Source organism: Hippocampus guttulatus, chromosome 11, assembly GCF_054856545.1.
Source record: "Hippocampus guttulatus isolate MCC_2025c chromosome 11, RoL_Hgut_1.0, whole genome shotgun sequence".
NCBI lineage: Eukaryota > Metazoa > Chordata > Actinopteri > Syngnathiformes > Syngnathidae > Hippocampus > Hippocampus guttulatus.
Window position 1 is genome coordinate 21154279 of NC_141271.1, and position 17194 is coordinate 21171472.

General features: G+C 47.5%; 1 protein-coding gene and 1 non-coding gene across 2 annotated transcripts; both read left to right on the forward strand.

The window, feature by feature from the left end:
* Nucleotides 1–656: 656 nt before the first annotated feature.
* Nucleotides 657–14422, forward strand: LOC147198635 (caveolae-associated protein 2-like). Its single transcript, XM_086123457.1, has 2 exons — nt 657–1352; nt 10921–14422. Exons 1-2 carry the CDS (start codon nt 777–779, stop codon nt 11746–11748), a joined length of 1404 nt encoding a protein of 467 aa, XP_085979583.1. The 5' UTR covers nt 657–776; the 3' UTR covers nt 11749–14422.
* A 2410-nt stretch (nt 14423–16832) lies between these two features.
* trnas-cga (transfer RNA serine (anticodon CGA)) lies at nt 16833–16914 on the forward strand. The gene has a single exon. It is a non-coding gene; the product is annotated as a tRNA-Ser (tRNA).
* The last annotated feature ends 280 nt before the right edge of the window (nt 16915–17194 follow it).

Sequence of the window (17194 nt, forward strand, 5' to 3'; positions counted from 1 at the left end):
GCAGCGATTCTACTTGTATGTAGTTTGTAACAGTCGGGGACATGCACGCTTCGCTCATTTTTTTTAAATCATTGTAGATGATGACGAAGCCGGCCGCCGCTGGGAGATCGCATGCTAGCTGGGCACGGCTGCCATCGCTCTTCCGGTGGCGCCAGAGCTTCAGCACCAGTTTCAACCGGAGCTCGTGCCAATTTCACTGGTGGAGGAAGAAAGAACCGGTGCTAACCTGGGCACTGGCACGAGCACGAGCGCGGTGGCAAAGGGCCTACAAACACCAGCGGACGTCACTTTCCCCGTCTGGGCAAAGCCTCCGAAATGAACGACAGTATTTGGAGACATCGTTGAGGTTACGGGAAAGACAAAGAGGACTCCTCCTCTTCAAAGGAAGCAATTTGGGACCCCGATTAGCTTCCAAACGTCGACGAGCGCGGGCTGAACTGGAGCGGTCGGTCTTGAAACACGAACAACACGACGAGCAAGCACACAAGGACGACGCTCCTCTGTCAGTAGGGCAAGGCCTGCGGGTTGCCATGGGGAGCGAGCCCCTCCCTTTGGCTGGCGGGGGAGGTGTTTTGAAAGTTCACAGCATGTTTGTGCTTGTGTTTGCGCAGAGAGAGAGAGAGAGAGAGAGGGAGGGAGGGAGGGAGAGACCGAGACCGAGACCGAGACCGAGACCGAGTGGGGCGTGGGTGCTGAGCTAAGTCACTGGCAAAGTTGACTCCCCTCACGACAGGAGCTCGTCGCGTCGCTCCACCGACCACACCACCTGCGCAACCATGGAAGAAGAGCCCCCCCGCGCCGAGGCGTCCCACCCCGAGACCAGCAGCGTGACGGGCAGCGCCCACACCGCGCCAGAGCCCGAAGCCGAAGCCGGGCCCGAGAACGCCGAACTGCTCATCCCGAGCGTCGGCGCGTCGTCCGCCCGGTCCTCCCCCACCCAGACGGGCACCCTGGCCCGGCTGGGTTTGAAGGTTGCCGCCGGCCCCTCGGCCGCCGCCCCCGGCAGCCCGGTGGACCGCGGCCAGGTGAGCGCCATCACCGTGGTGGCCCTGCTGGACAAGCTGGTCAACATGATGGAGGCGGTGCAGGACAACCAGCGGCGCATGGAGCAGAAGCAGGCCGACCTGGAGGGCGCCGTGCGGCTGGTGCAGGGCGACGTCAGCCGCCTGTCCAAGACGCACGTGGGAACCTCCAACGGCGTCTGCAAGCTGCTGGAGCGCTCGCGCAAAGTCAGCGGCCATCTGAAGGAGGTGCGCGAGCGCTTGGACAAGCAGGCGGTGCAGGTCAAGAAGCTGGAGGCCAACCACGGCCACCTGCTCAAGAGGAACCACTTCAAAGTCCTCATCTTCCAGGTGAGCGTCGACAAACTGAAAATGGACTTTCCGGACCACCGCCGAGCATTTGCCATTCCCGAATCCTTCTTCGCCGGAAACGTCTCCCGGCCCGTTGCACTCTTTCATATCTTTGGAGCGAGACTTATGATGTCTTTCCTTCTTTCCGTCTCATACCTTCGAAGCGATCTAGTTGCATCGTGGTGCTGAGGAACTGCGGTGGAGGAAGGGGAGGAGCTTCTGTTCGATAGGCCGAAGCCTTCCCCGATTTAAAAGTCGTGCCGCTTCAAGGTACCGAGTGCGCGCGGTTAGATATTTGTGGCGCAGGTGTCGGCAATCACCGGACTGAAAGGCTTCTCGGGCCTTCGCCGCCTGTCCCGTCCCGTGATTGGGCCACTTTGCATTGAAATTTGCCTGCGGCGGCAGACGCTTTTGTGTATTTGTATATTCAGAGTCTCGCTCGGCGCTGGCGCGAAACCAATTGCATGCGAGCTCCATTTAACGTTCCTCAGAGCTGTTCAAAACTTGTCGAGCAGGAACCTGCAGAACTGAACTGACTAATGACTGTGACAATCGTCCCCACCGCGCCAATGACTAAAACAACATTCGCAGCGTTTGGTTGTTGTACGCCTTAGCGGTTAAGGCCTCGCTATTTGTAGGGGTGGGGGGGGGGGGGGTGGATTTCAACTCGGTGGCCCTGCCACAAGCAGTTTCTTTGTCTTTCAAGCTCATCTTGAAACATTCCCTCAAAAATCACTCGTGCGAGACTCTCCGTAACTTCCACGAACCACCCGGGCAAAACCCCAACATGAACTTTGAATTTAGAACCACTGTCCGGTGGATTAGCGTGAACAGAAGCTCTCTGTAAAGGTACCCAGGTCTCAACGGAAGGTAGAAAAGAAAAAAGAAAACGGGTGTGTCTGGGAATGGAGCATTGCGGGATAATAGAAGAGGGCTCTCGGGCTCCGACAGGATCTGCTTTCACCCCCCGCAGCTATTCGGACGGACAGACAGACGGCTCTGCCGTTGGGGGTAACTCGAGACCGCTGCTGAACGTGACATACGCTCTCCACCTTTTACCGTCCCTAAAACTGAGCAACGGGGAAGGACAAAAATCAAGAAACGTCCGTTGCAGAACGCGCTGCACTTCGCCAAGCCAAGATTTCCGATAAAGGGGAAAATCTCAAGAGGGGGAGGAGCTCCTCAATTCGAGCAAATTTGAACTGTATACGAATAGGCGGATCCCGTGTGCTTGCCCACCCGTCAGGTGTGAAAATAACCCGAGTGCTGTACTGAAATTCCCGGACTTGATATCATACACACCCCCCCCCCCCCCCTCCCCAAACCAAAATTCAACCCCCACGACTCGGTCGCCGAGCCGCCGCGCAAAAGCTGTTGTCATGACGGTGTTCCCAGCTCCTGACTCTCAACATCTACTTGAATGAGCCACCAAGTCGTCAATGTGAAGGCCAGGGCGGTATTTGCGTTTGTCCATGTGACTGCTGCATGCGCCACATACGCAGATCCACGAATAGATCAAGTGTAAATGGGTGCTATGGGTCAATTTTGAGCGAGTGCTGTTCAACTGCAGTCCGGACGTCGAGTGGCGAGCATCTCCTGCTCTCAGGAAGTCTCCAAGAACGACGTTAAAAAAAAGTCTATTTTGTTGCCCGTCACTTTTGGTTTGAATTTTTTTTTTTTTTAAATTGGGAAATGAGGAGACGGAAGACGCGGTGGTTGTACCCTCTGTTGTCATGGTAACATACCCGGCATTTCCATGAGACTGACCGATTTCAACCAGAGCGTGACAAGGGGATATTAAACGCATGTGTTGTGTTCGTCATCGTTGTACTGATTGTGATGATCGTGCCGGGGAACCTTTTTTTTTACGAATACCCCCCTGGGAACTTTGCGAAATTAAAAACGGTGCCTTCCTTCTGGCGGATGAACTTACACTCACCCAAACATATCGTGCGCATTTAGAAATACCCGAATGAGTTCCCATGAAGAAATGCAAGTGCACACAAGCGTGTGGCCAGGAAGGGAAGTGTGGGGGGGCGGGGGTGGGGGGGGGGGGGGGGATATTGTTGACACAGCCGCAGCCACCAAGTGCTCTTAACCATCTTGGTTATCTGGTTTCCCAGGTACCGAGGCTCTGTTGTTCACGTGCAGCAGGTGCCAAGAGCGCGGCAACTCCACCGTGTTTTGCTCGCCGGCGGTCAAGGATCAATTTTATTGAATTCGGAAGGGAGCGACTCTTGCTTTTGAGTGACTCATGTTTGTCGACTTTCAATTTATGACTGAATTCCGCGGGATAGCTGGGACAAACTCAAGGTCTCATTCGACTTTGAAAACGGGCACGGACACGGGGGGGGGGGGGGGGGGTGTGTGTGCACGGTGTTGCAGAGGTCACATCAAACCGTGAAAAAAAAAAAAAGTCAATTCGCCTTGCAAAAAGACTCAATGGATGCTTTGGAAACCTCCACTTTGTCTTGTCAATTAGCGCCATGCTGCTAATAGACACTTATGGGCTGACAGTACGCTTATTAAAAGGATGTGTGTGTGTGTGTGTGTGTGTGTGTGTGTGTGTGTGTGTGTGTGTGTGTGTGTGTGTGTGTGTGTGTGTGTGGTGGCGTGTGTGAGCATGCAGTCGTGCAGGTTACCCAATCGCTATTATCATGATGCTTTGGGTCAGGCTTATGCAGTTACAGAGCTGTAAATGAGACTTGGCAAGCCTGAGGGCGAAACTTTAAGTGAACAGGGGGCGGGGTTAGGTAGGAGGGGGGTTGGGGTTGGTCTCGTTTGTTCGTCCCCTTTTTTTCGCCCCTCCCGTCTGCTGCCCAGCTTTTATCACCGATGGTTTTAGTTGGCATTTCCCCCCCCCCCCCCCCAGGTCTGATTGTTGCGTCACATGCCCCGATGGCACACCTGGTTTTGATAACGCCCGGGTATCAAATATGCGGGCCGCGGCCCAAAACCTGGCCCGACAGAGGGTGGGGTGGGCGGTTCCAAATCATATTTCTGTCAGGTTTCCGGAAAAGTTCCCGACAGAATCGTTTGTTCACTTGCCCTGAAGCGACACGCTCGCGGCGCGTCGAAAACGCCAAAGGATGGACTCCCCTCTCCGCATTGATGCCCGAGGGGGGGGGGGGGGGGGGCTCCCTCTGCCGCTCTGCAAAATGGATCCAGAACACTCGTCAGCCTGTACGCGGCTGCTGAAGTGGAAACACTGAGGGCCCCAGTGTATGTGGAAACCACCACCGGTGTGCTGTTGACTGCGCTCGGTCAAACAAAAAAAAATTATTTGACAATGCCCTCTGCTGCTTTACTGCATTCTCTTACATAATGAGGACTAATGAGGGCCTTAATTAGTGCCGCTCTTCCTTCTTTGTTTGCTTTTTATTTTTTTGCTTGTTAGTGTTGGAGGGTTGCACGCACAATACAGTGCAGTTGATACCAAAAGTCGATGCACGGCGGATCAAATGCCACAATACACAATAAGCATTTTATAGCTTTTTTTTTTCACAATGAATGTGACCTATAACCTTATATAACAAGCGGAATAAGTTTGAGAGTGGGAACGGCGATTGAAACCACCTTTTTTTTTCTTTTTTTCTTCTCCAATCAGCCAAACGTGAGAATCGGCTCGCTGCGCACGCAGGTGGTTCACAAGTCAAACATGACGAGCACATACGAGAATCAAAAACACTATCAAACTTATCCGCTTAACCGCTAACCCGGGCTGTGTCCAACCTAGGGCACAGGGGCCAATTGCGGTCCGCCATCCGTTTTCAGCAGCGCGCGACGTAATAAAAATAAAATCAAATTGAATAAGAATATTTGTCAGGGGCCGTAAGGGTAGTTCAGAAAAGGTGAAGGTGGGCAGAATGGGAAGTGGGGAGTCAGAAAAATAGGTCACATTACAACTAATAAATTTGCTTATATACTGTAGAACTTTTCTTTATATTTGAAGATAGAAATAAACCATCCATCCATTATCCCCTTCTCCTCACGAGGGTCGCGGGCGTGCCAGAGCCTATCCCAGCCGTATTCGGGCAGTAGGCGGGGGCCACCCTCAACCGGTTGCCAGCCAATCGCAGGGCACACGGAGACGAACAAACAATAACACCCGGGGAAAATTTTCTGGAGTGTTACATACACCCGCTTTGCATGTTTTTGGAATATGGGAGGAAACCGGAGTACCTGGAGAAAACCCACACAGGCATGGGGAGAACATGCAAACTTTTGCCCCGCTTTTCTTTTTTTGGTCTTAGAAAATAGATCTCTTGAAATTCAAATTCATTCCTAACCTGTGTCCTGAAAACAGGAAACCACTCAAACTCTCAGTGGTGCAGTTTTGCCGACTACTGATTCCAACTTCAGTGATGGCACCGCGCCCATTTTTGAAACGCTTCTCTCTGGGCGGCTTCGACAAGCTCGGACTCGACGGGGTGAACGAGTTGCAACTGAGTCACTGATTAATCTGCAGCGAAAAGACTTTCTTGAATTTGACACCGATGAACGCTTCGAGGCGACACGGGTTTTTGAAAGGAATCGGTTCTCGGTGGCCAGTTCTGTCTCTAGCGAGGGTCAACAAACTTGCCCGTCTCGAGGACATCCAAGTTGTAAGAACCTGAATCCCTTTGTTGGTCATTGTGTTTCGCTGAGGTGTTGTCATGTCTGGTCCATTTCGTTGCACCTGGCGGTCCAGTGACAAGAAAGCTCTTCTTATTGGGATGACAGTGGGAGCTCAGGCTAAGTGGAATTAATGCTGCAGCTTCGCAAACATGAGAATAGCGGGTATTCATCCACCCTTGCTGCCGAAGAAAGTGGAGGGAAGGGTCGGTTATTTATTAGCGGCGGTGTCATGTTACAATTCAGTCGGGGCTTGCTCACAGATAAGCAGCTCACATCGATTGACTGCTTGTTTAATGGCACAAATATATGTTTGCCATTCCATCAGTCATTGACACTGGCGTGCAAACAGGTGTGTGTTCAGCAGCCTCACCCTGGACCTCTTTTGCAGTTGGATGAGTCAACGCAAAGATGTGCCGTCAGAAAGTCCAACAATGCATGCAAAGTCTCAAATATGTCATCTTTACGACAGTCACAGTCAACACTATTCCAAGCAAATAATGAGTCAGATACTTTTGATAGACCCAAGAGCACTTTGAAACTGTCATTAATGCCTTTGCCACATCTCGGCCGGATTACTGTCATGCAATTTATTTTGGAGTCAGCCAATCCTCCATGAAGCGTCTCCAGTTGGTCCAAAATGCTGCCACTGGCTCACTTGAGAGTTCTTTGGAAGATCCTCTTATTTGTTTCCAAAATCTTGACATGGCCTCGCCCCATCTTACCCCTCGGAGCTCCTCTGCCCCTACCCGGTGCCTCGGGTCTGCGGACCAGACACCGTGAGAGGTAGCGAGAACTAAGCGGAGGCTCAGAGGGGATGGAGCCTTCTCCGTTGCCACTCCCTCACTTTGGAATGACCTCCCACGAAACATTCGGCAAGCCCCCTCGCTGCCCATCTTTCACACGTGTCATTTTTTTATTCCTTAGCTTTTGACTTGATTTTTAGTTCTACTGTCTTGATATGAAATCATTGTTTTATTGTTTGTTTTTGCATGGATTATTTTTGTTGTATACAGCGGGGCTTGCTTTCAAGTGCTCAAGAAATACACTTGGGATTGGATCCTTTCCCAGGTCACTTTGACCCAAGTCTGTACGGAATGGGGAAAAAAATGTTTCTGTCATTTTTGACACCTTTACTAAAGATTTCAATGACGATTTTGTGCATTATGATTCAGTGGCTCGTTGATGCTAAGTCATCCGAAATAAGCTTGTTAATGTCTTATGTAACTCACCTACTGACAATTATATTGTAAATCTGTGAAATAAAGCAACTACGAGAAACTACTTTTTCAGTCCATAATTCTTGCCTGACTTTAACCCGCAACAGCACAGGGGGGCTGAATCCACAAATCAGGTACGTGCTCGAAAAGCCAGAGACGTCCTGGGTAGGCTGCAAATAATGAATATAATGCACTATTTAGAAACAACACCGCAGTTATCAAAACACAGCGACATACTGCAGAGGTTGAACTGGCGAAGATGGCACTCTGAAAATGTGCCACATTAGACCAAGTTGCATATACAAAGATAAGGCAGGCTTACCTCTGAAAACAAGTATTTATCCTCCGGTCTCTGGAACTGCCGAGGCGACATACTGTGCATATTTTGCATGTTAAGCCTGTCAACACGAAAACGACGCCAGGCTCGAATGTGCCACTCACACGGTTGACATTTTTGCAGTTTTCATGAATTCTGAGTAGCGCCCCCTTGGCACTTTGAAAAAAAAAATGTAATTCCGGCACTCGTTTCACAGGTTTCCACAAAACTGGGTGGAGGCGCCAATCAAAACCGAACACGGAAAATAGTCTCAAGGACCCGTGCGCGAAAATCGTCCATTTTGCTTTGGGCGAATCAAAAGCCTCCTTGCTTGACTTTGAACAAGGGAACTCGTCCGAGTCAGAAACTCACGTGTGAACCGAGCAATGAACAAGAACCCATTCTGCACCTTTTTTTTTTTTTTCCAAAGCCGGCTGCTGATGAACATTTTGTACTTTGGGCTTTGTGAGAAGCTCCGCATGACACATCTCTGCGCCTAACCGGGCCATGACATCCAATACAGGACAAAAGGAAACATTCAAGTTCTCATTTTCATTCAGAGGGCAAAAAGAAAAAAAGAAAAGCCCGCCCAAATCAAACATGTCAGATAACTAGATGACTTCCCGGGTTTATCTTTGGACGCTGTTACGCAACAGCCACTTCACGCTGTAAACATGACGACAATTTGTGGCGCGGCCTTATCAAAAAATGTTCTCCCAACAAACAATGGTGGCATTTATATTTGCTGATTTGAACGGTACTGGCGCTATCGCTTGAGGCGGATTGAAAGAAAACAGCTCTAAGCGATTGTCCGAAACACAATAATAGGAAATGTCGGGGAATGTCTTGATTATTCTTGATTTAGTTTTTATTTTTGCATCCATCGTACAGAACATTTGCATCGCTCGGACCGTTGACGTGATGAACGCTCTCGAGGACACGCGGTATCAGATGATTCCATTTCCTTTCCCTCTCTTCCCATTTCCTTGCAACTCTCCACTGACGAGCATGTTGGGATGACCTTGAAAAGGACTTCCTGAGACTGCGAACAGGATCCACGTCCGTGACATACCGTATACGCTGATAAGGCAGATTTTCTCAATCACTTGAGCTCAGTTCCGCTTCCACAAAGGACAATGAATCGAAATGGTGAGTTAGGGAGTCACGACGAAGTGAGGGCTGCCGTCATTTGGCAAGTCCGCCCCCCCCCCCGATTCGGTGTCAAAAACGGAGCTGGTTCTTAACCTGAAAATCTGGCTTCTTTGTTACGTTTTTTTCCCCCTGTTGTGTATAGTGTGACATCAACAGGTGTGTCCCTTTTTTTCTTTTGTGGTTGCATTGTGCAATAGTCTGTCATGACTTCCTCATGCCCAACTGCCCATTTGTGCTGCATCATTCCGCCCAGATTGCACTGTTATATTTGGTCAATAAGCAACAAGCAATCATCTGAGTTCATTCATCCCTTCGACTCCGTCCTATCCTGTCCTGTCCCACCCTGATCGGTTCAATTTGAACAATACAAGAAATGAAAACTCTTACATAAGCATTTTCTCACTCGGCTTAACTTGCTATTCATGCAAACGACGCCTCCGCATCGGAAAATCTGGATCGGAAAGCTTGCCACGTATGATGTAACGAGCGCGGCCGGGGAACAACAAAGTTGTTGTCACATGAAATTATCTTTGTTGTTTGGCTTCTTTCCAAATTGATGTACATTTCTCTTCAATCGGAGTGTTTCTAAAAATGTCTGACATCGAACACGTCTGGTCATGAATGCGGAGACAAAAAGGGGCGCGCATTGACGTGTCACATCGCATCTCATTCTGAGTGGCTGATAACTATTTGTTTTGAGGCTCATTTCAAATGCTGCGCTTCCGGTGCCAGACTACCCGGCCTAACTGCACCTTACCAACCTGTGAGCAACAACAAGATCTGTTAAGGTAGCAGGGACAAGGTTAAAATAATGAGGAAGTACCTGATTACTTGTCGTTATATTCCTTCATTTTATAAAAGTAGTAGGGCGGATAGACAGTTGGGAGAAATGTTGCATTCATTGGCATGTCAGCTGTCTGTTATGGTTCTGTTCCATTTGTGACCAACAGATGGCATTGGACGGCTTCTTCTCCAGAGTCGCACCTGTTGATTATCATGTTATAATTAAATGATTTATTTGTATTTTTTCTGTTGAAAGGACTGCCACTCCGACCACTCGGCGTCAATTGTTGTTCTACTGTCATGGGTTTTTGTTTGTTTGTTTGTCTGTTACTTTGAGTTCTTTGGGTTTCCAGGACTTTGTATGATGGATGTGGTTTTTCCAGTGCGCCACTGTAAATGTTTCCGTTCATATACTTTGTTCAGGACTCCCCGGTTCTCCTGCCTCCTTGCCGTTTTTTGGGTACTCAACCATCGCCCAACCTGACACGATATTTCCACAGTGCGATGTCAGTGTAGCTAGTTGGCGGTAGTTTTGTAACATTCTGCCCATCCTTTCCTTCCGTATTTGTCCTGTTTGGCTGAGGAGTCGTCCATTATGGTCACCTTGAGGGGTTTCGAGGTTGTCTTTTTGCACCTCTGATTTTGTTTCGTTCGTCGCTGTAGTATATAGATTATGTATGGGCCAAAAGACTTCCAGAGCATCTGGTCCGGCCGGTCTTGGAGTAGGGGTTAATAACACCCCGTGGAAGGCGCGTTGCACAGTTCCTTAAGAACCTTTGGCATCCCGTCCCTTGAAGCACTCCGAGAATGTCTCGCGAGCGGCCCTGCATTCTTGGAGAGGCAGCCATTCCTACACGCGCCAACGATTATTTCTTTACGTTTTGATAACCGTCAGAAGGTTACTCGTCTCACTTTGTGGCAATTGAGATTTTGCATGCCTGATTACATTGATGGACTGACTGACAGATGGGAGAAATTGATCCAAAGCGATGACTCTCTGGGCACGACGTATTCTTCAACTGGCACGCCCTTGGTTCGTGACTCCACAGTGATTTTGATCTTGGTTTACGTCCAGATCAACTGACGCGAGACATTAAAACAGACATCCAATTGCAATGGCCTTTCTCATGTAAAGAGAGCCACTGGATACTCATGAACCACTGGGGCAAAGCTTGTTACGGATTAGCATTTGCAGAACAACAGAGTGTGAACCATGAAAGCAATGCAAACAATTTTCACCTGTCGGGGCAGCATTTCAGACACGACACTTCATACATGTCATTCGTGTGCGGATTTGCGCATGTCAGATGCCAACGCTGTTGGGTTTTTATTGTATCCGTGCATTCGCATCAACTCAATCCAACAATGATTGTCTTTGACGTGGTCGTTTTTCTGTCTGACTCTATTCAGTTATTTCATTTTTTTTTTAAAAGACTCCTGAGCGGTTTGTAATCCTCTTTGCGTTTCATTCCTTTCTGAACAGGAAGACAATGAGATACCTTCCAGTGTGTTGGTCAAAGATTCCCTCAAGACTCCACAACCAAGCCAGTATGACGCAGAGTCCACTCAGCCCGACATGTCCGTCGCCAGCTCCGTTGACGGTCTCCAGACCATCAGCCTTTCCTCAGATGAGGATGTCTCCGTTGACAGAGCGGAAGGAGAAGAGCTGGAGTGCGGGGCCGCAGGGGGGAGCTCCTATATGTTTGAGCGAAGGTCTGACAAGTTCAAGCGCTCCAGTCTGAAGAAGGTCGACAGCATCAAGAAGGCCTTCTCGCGCCAGAGCATCGAGAAGAAAATGGCACAGATCACCACCAAGATCGTGCCGCCGGAAAAGCGCGAAAAGATCATCAGGACCCTCAGTCCGACCCACCCCAAGAGCCCTTCCGCTAAAAGCTCCACATTCAAGGTGTCGCCCATGACTTTCAACGTCAAGAAAGTGAGAGATGGCGAGGCTCCTTCGCAAGACCTGGCCTCCGGGGAAGAGGCCCACGCGGAGATGGAGCCACTGGAATGCTTGGCCGGAGATATGGCATCGGACGAGAACGCCGCACGGAAGAGTCAATCGATGGCGAGCCAGTCCGCCGCGGGAGGCGTGAAAGCGGAGCTGACGATCAACGGAGACCCGCCTAGCATCCAGTGCGAAACAAACGGCAATCGTTCCGCCGGTCTCGCCGTCTCCGAGCGCGACGACGACGTCGGCGAGAATAAAGATGACGAGAAAGATGAAGAAGCAGGGGAGGCCCGCAATCATGAAGAGAAGCAGCCCCTGACAGCGGCGACAGAAACGGCTGCTGTCAAGCAAATGTCCTAATCACTGCTCCGGGTTTTCCTACGGTCACCGAGTAGGAGTCAAAAGTTTCTCGCTAGTATACAGGAGTAGAGTTGGTCCAAACATACTTCGATTGTCCAACTGCACTGTCCTCGGTAGACAGGGCTGGGTCGCCATTTTGGAAGTTTCCCAAAGAGCGCAAAACAGAGTTGATGTTAAAAAGGAAACAGTGAATTTGTGAATAGCGAAATGAAAATAGGCGGGGATTTGATTTCATAGGAGAAATAGAAGAAACTAGGATATCCGTTTGTCTCGTAACTACTGTACGTCACGATTGCAAAATCTTGTCATTTCTGTTGCGGTGAAAGTGGCTCAGTCTAGGCGTCCACCAGTAGCCCAAGTTTCCGGTCGCGTCCCACTTGGACATCACGCTCACGGAGTTCGGCGATTGGCCGTTGACTACACACGCAGATTTACAGATCAGAAATATTGAACAGGTTGAATGTTTACGATGGCCCCACCTCAGAAAAAGTTAGCCGGATAATCCTTAGACGTCCGATTATTGGACCTTTGCTGACTTTGATCAAACTTGAGCTGGGAATCTGCCCGGTTTATCGGGAAGGTAACGTTCCAAACGTCGCGCTAATCGAGGCTTCTTGAAAATGGTCCCATCAGCTGCTGCGCACAACTTGGACAGCAGCACATCGCCGAGGCAGTGGTCCAGGTATGCCCCTCTCGCTGGGCTCATCTGTCTCTCTACTGAAAAACAGCCTTTGTTCTGGCCTCTTTTGTTCCCCATCTGAAAACGAGTAAATCTTTGGCAACAAAACTGTGGAGGTAGTATGTTGCCAGGTTATGCAAGAGCAGGAACGGGGAGCCGGGGGCTTACGTTTGGAGACTCTCTATTCTCTTTTCGAGGAAATAGGTGCCCAATTTTACACTACTGGTCGAGAGAGCTAACTGGTCAGGTATCTCAGCAGTAACTTCACATCATCCCCAAAGTTGTATCACCGCTAAATATTGGTTGCGCATTTGCAACACAGACGAATGTTGTAATCACACTTCAGAAAATAGAATGTTGAAAAAAAAAAAAAACTAAAGTCCTGCAGATATGTATTGAATGATGACTTGCTCCTGGGCGGATTCAAACCTCGAGTCGCTCTTTTTTTTATATATATATTTTTAGCTTATCTTTTAAGTGACTGCCTCTCCTGCGGTGACATGCAACAGCATAGTCCTGCAAGCGTCTGCAACGTGCACAAGCTGGTATGAGTAATTGCACTCCTGAAGGAGTGGATTCCTGTGATTTGAAGAGATAAGACCAATGGTAAAACATGCCCCCCCCCTACCCCCGCTCTCTTCTTCTCTTCTGCGGGGTTCTTTGACGAAGACCGTCTTGCAAACATTTTGCATTGTCGAGGTTAAACACAAAGGCGCTCCTTTTAAATCTACTTTGCTCCCGTGAAAATTTCAAAATAAACAGATTACGGAAATTTGACTGGGTGTACAAATAGCTGCGAAATGACCCAAGTAAATATTTAGTTCGCGACCTCCTGTATTTCTGAAGATGTGTCTGTTTTTACATAGCATCTGGCTAAATTGTTGACGTGCAGGCGGGTGGGTGTGGGGGTGGAGGTCGCATTTGGCCAAACGTCTGAGGCATGACAAAGTGTGTTTCCATCAAGTGCTGCTTCTACAAGAGAAAGTACAATCAAATCTTTATGGCTGCTTGCTTTCTGGAGTTTGTGGGCTATGTTTAAATTAGCCAGCGGTGGCTTTGCGCGATGCATTTGCAGTCTGGACAGGGAGAGGTGAGCTTTCTGCTACGGGCGGGGGGGGGGGGGGGGGCGGCCTCTAAAAGAAGTGAAATTTGTTATCGGTCACTTTTTTTTTTATTTTTTAAATTTGTCTCAAGGCATTTGAAAAGTGGCTTAGGTGGCAACATTGAGCAGCCCTCCCTTTGCGGCAATGCCAGACCTTCGCCCCCGGTTGTCATGGTAATGAAATCATGAAGCAGAAGCACCCACCCAGGACAAAGCAATTTCAACCAGACTGCGTTCAGGGATGTTCAATGTGCTGTAATGATATATTTTGACCTTCAAATGTCAGAACTTTTCATTAGGACACCTAGGAACTGTTTTATTTTGTGAAAAAAAAAAGTACAGCATGTCTCCTTACACCTGTATTTCTCCGTTTGCTCATCTGGTATCGAATGGGATCAAATAAAGTTAGACTTGCAGCCACACACTGTATTATTCTCTTTTTCTATTGAATATAATCCAAGTTCAGCATGATATCTCTTCTTTTCTTCAACTAATATGTAACACTTTTCTCTGTACAATTGGTGCGGTCCAGTGGTTTGGATCTTACATAAAAGTAGGATATTCTCTGCTTCTCATCCTTGATTTAACTTTGCTGTCATTGTTTTCGTTTGAAGAAAAAAAAAAAGTGTCTGTTTTTATATATGTCGCCCTACTGTTGGTCTGAAAACCAGACTTTGTAATCTTTGTTCTTAACATATTCAGTTCTAAATAAATGTATTAAAAAAAAATTTAAAAAAAAGAAATACGGCCATGGTGTTGCTTTTCTACCTTCACTGGATAGAAGTTAAGCGAGTGGGAAACCAGCAGCGCCTTCGCTCCCGTTGCATACATCTTGTGAACGTTTTCTTTCAAACATTAGCCTTGTCTGCCACAATAAAGGAATAAAACGCAAAGGTTTTCTTTGTCATCTTTGCACACTTTTCAAGTCAAATGAAGGGCGTTGCTTTTCACGCTGCAAATACCATCAGGGATCAAACTGGCTTAAATCATCAATGCAGCACTCCTTAGCACTACAACGGGCGCTAACATGTTTGACAGAGTAGCGAACAAAACTCCTTAATATCCCTTGAAGTTGGTTATGACTCACGTCTTGACTAAATTCAGCGATTTGTATGTGAATCCTTGTGAAGGCGTCTGCATTTTCATAACGCAACCCAATGCCACCGTATAAACTCGGTGAGTAACAGCCCCAGGAAAGTTTGGGAAAATGTGCTAAAAACATTCCTGTCAGTTTCACAGCCAACAGGAAGTTGTGTGGACGTGTCTATCATAACAGGAAGCTTCGAAAGGTTTCATGAATCAATGACTGAAATTGAACAGGAAGTCGGCCATGTTGTTTGGAAGCAGCCATTCGGGTAAATCCGGGGCTTGTTTGTTTGTTTATTGAGCATATATAGTACACGCAATAACAGGTTGACAAAAGTCAAACAAAAAATTATGAAAGGAAAATTAGAAAGTAGATAAAAGAAGAAAACACACATCATCACAGTTGTATGCTCAAAGGAGTAGGAAGAAGTAAGTAACTTATCTAGTCCTACCCCTTATTTTGTAGCAATTTGAATTGATCATTTTTCAAAACAAAGAAGAAAAGAAAAATCTACATATCATCAAATACTTTTACCCTTATGTATACTATACTATTCTATTTATACACCGTTTGGTTTGTATATATATAGTTGTTGTTCTTAAATGATGAACTTCTTCTAGGGAATTCGGCCGAATCGGTCTAAATCTGAAGGCAGTGGCGGGCCGTGCATTTCAACCTTAGGCCTTCAGTGACGTCGCATACATGAACACAATATCGGCTCGTCAGGCAGCACTTCATTTCAGGAGCATTTAAAACCATCAAGTATGCATTCACAATTAAGAGCAGGAAACTAAATTGACAGATATTGTCCAAAATAAAAAGATTTTAAAAAATACTAAATAAAATGCCACCCAAATGACGCTGTGTGATCATAAACAAGTCTGTCCAATACATTGCGCAATGTCGCAGTTTCATATAAGACACCAAACACACAATAACAAAACAAACTTTTCTTTGAAAATAAAATCAACAGATCATTTGCATTTTGAGAATAGGCTGTACAACAGCAAATAACTGAAAATGTTGAGCAGCTGAGATTGAACGAATTTTAGTGCAGGAAGCTGACTACAATGCGCCATTATAAGTTGCAGGTGAGCTGATTTATGTGATACATTTTTGTATCTTTGTCATTTTATTTGGTGACCATTAATACTAACGAAATAAAATAACGAGAAGAAATGTAAAATAAAATTCATTTACTCACCAATGTAGTGCCTGTTCACTGAGCTGCAGATCTACGCGAGTGTCCCCAAACGTTTTTAAACGCACCGTTGCTTGTAAGTGCACAGCCGTGCTCTGATGTTTCCTTGCTGCCTTGGTAAAACAACTTCAATTGGTAAATCCAGTTGAAGGTCAGTCTTGAAAATTGTGTGGAAAGTAGTCCTGCAAGCAGATCAACGTCTTCTCCTTCGGCCATTTTGGGTCAAAATGCAGCAACAGCTCCCTCTACAGGTGCGAATCCAATCACCGAACGCGCACTGCCAGTGTCGACGTAAACCCTTCCAGCTGGCCCTGGTACGCAGACTCGTGATCTGATTGGCTATTGCAAAGACATTTGGGTGAGGCTAAATTATGAAAGATTTGTGCTCAGTCATCAAACGTGAGCATTATAAAAATGGCTGAGTTGAATCCGTCATGAAAAAGAGTGAGAAGGCTCCCTTCGTCGCGGTTTATCTGGTTGAGTTAAGCCATAGGTGTCAAAGTCAGGTCCTGGAGGGCCGCTGCCCTGCATGTTTTCCAAGTCTCCCTGTTGCAACACATCTGATTCAAATGAAGAGGTTCAATGTCAGGCTTCTGCAGAGCTTGCTGATGATCTGATCATTTGAATGAGGTGTGTTGCAACAGGGAGACTTGGCAAACATGGAGGGCAGCGGCCCTCCAGGACCTGAGTTTGACACCGACTTGAGCTTTGTATAAAAGGCATAGGAGGACGATTAAAACGGTGTGCGAGACATTTAGAGTTGAGGCGAGTGGATTTATTTTGCGGTGCTTGTCTCCCTCCTGCGTTCACATCACAGCAGCGCCTCTCGCACATGTTGAACAATTCACCGAAATCATCGTCTTACTCCACGGAATATTGTGTGATTATTCGTGTATATTTGCACGTTTTGTATGTGTGTGTACACGCTCAAACCCCCGAGCTGTGCTCGACTTGGTATGGGTTTCCAGGGACGCTGGCTGTTATAAAATCAGCATATGCCGCGCTTCTACATGCCGTCACGGTGGCCGAGAGGTTAAGGCGTTGGACTCGAAATCCAATGGGGTTTCCCCGCACAGGTTCGAATCCTGTTCGTGACGTGAAGTATTTTATGTTGCTTTGTGTATTCTATTTTCATGTTACGTGCGTGACTTGCTTAAGAGACAAGGTTCACATTTTCTCGTTTAACGCAAGCAAACGACTAATTTAACGACGTTTAACTTGTGCTGAAATCGTGTACTGTGATATGGTTGGTTGAAGCATTCAGTCAATGTGTCAGAAGCAACTCCATCCACTGTTTATCTTTGTGTGCGTGTGTGTGTGCGTGTATATATATATATATATATATATATGGTTTTTTTTCATGTTACTTTCCAAAGA

Bases quoted from the DNA above. Each gene is read 5' to 3' on its own strand.
- LOC147198635 (XM_086123457.1), top strand. From the start codon at position 777: ATGGAAGAAGAGCCCCCCCGCGCCGAGGCGTCCCACCCCGAGACCAGC. The intron at 1,353-10,920 runs GTGAGCGTCGAC...CTTTCTGAACAG, and splicing joins TCAAAGTCCTCATCTTCCAG to GAAGACAATGAGATACCTTC.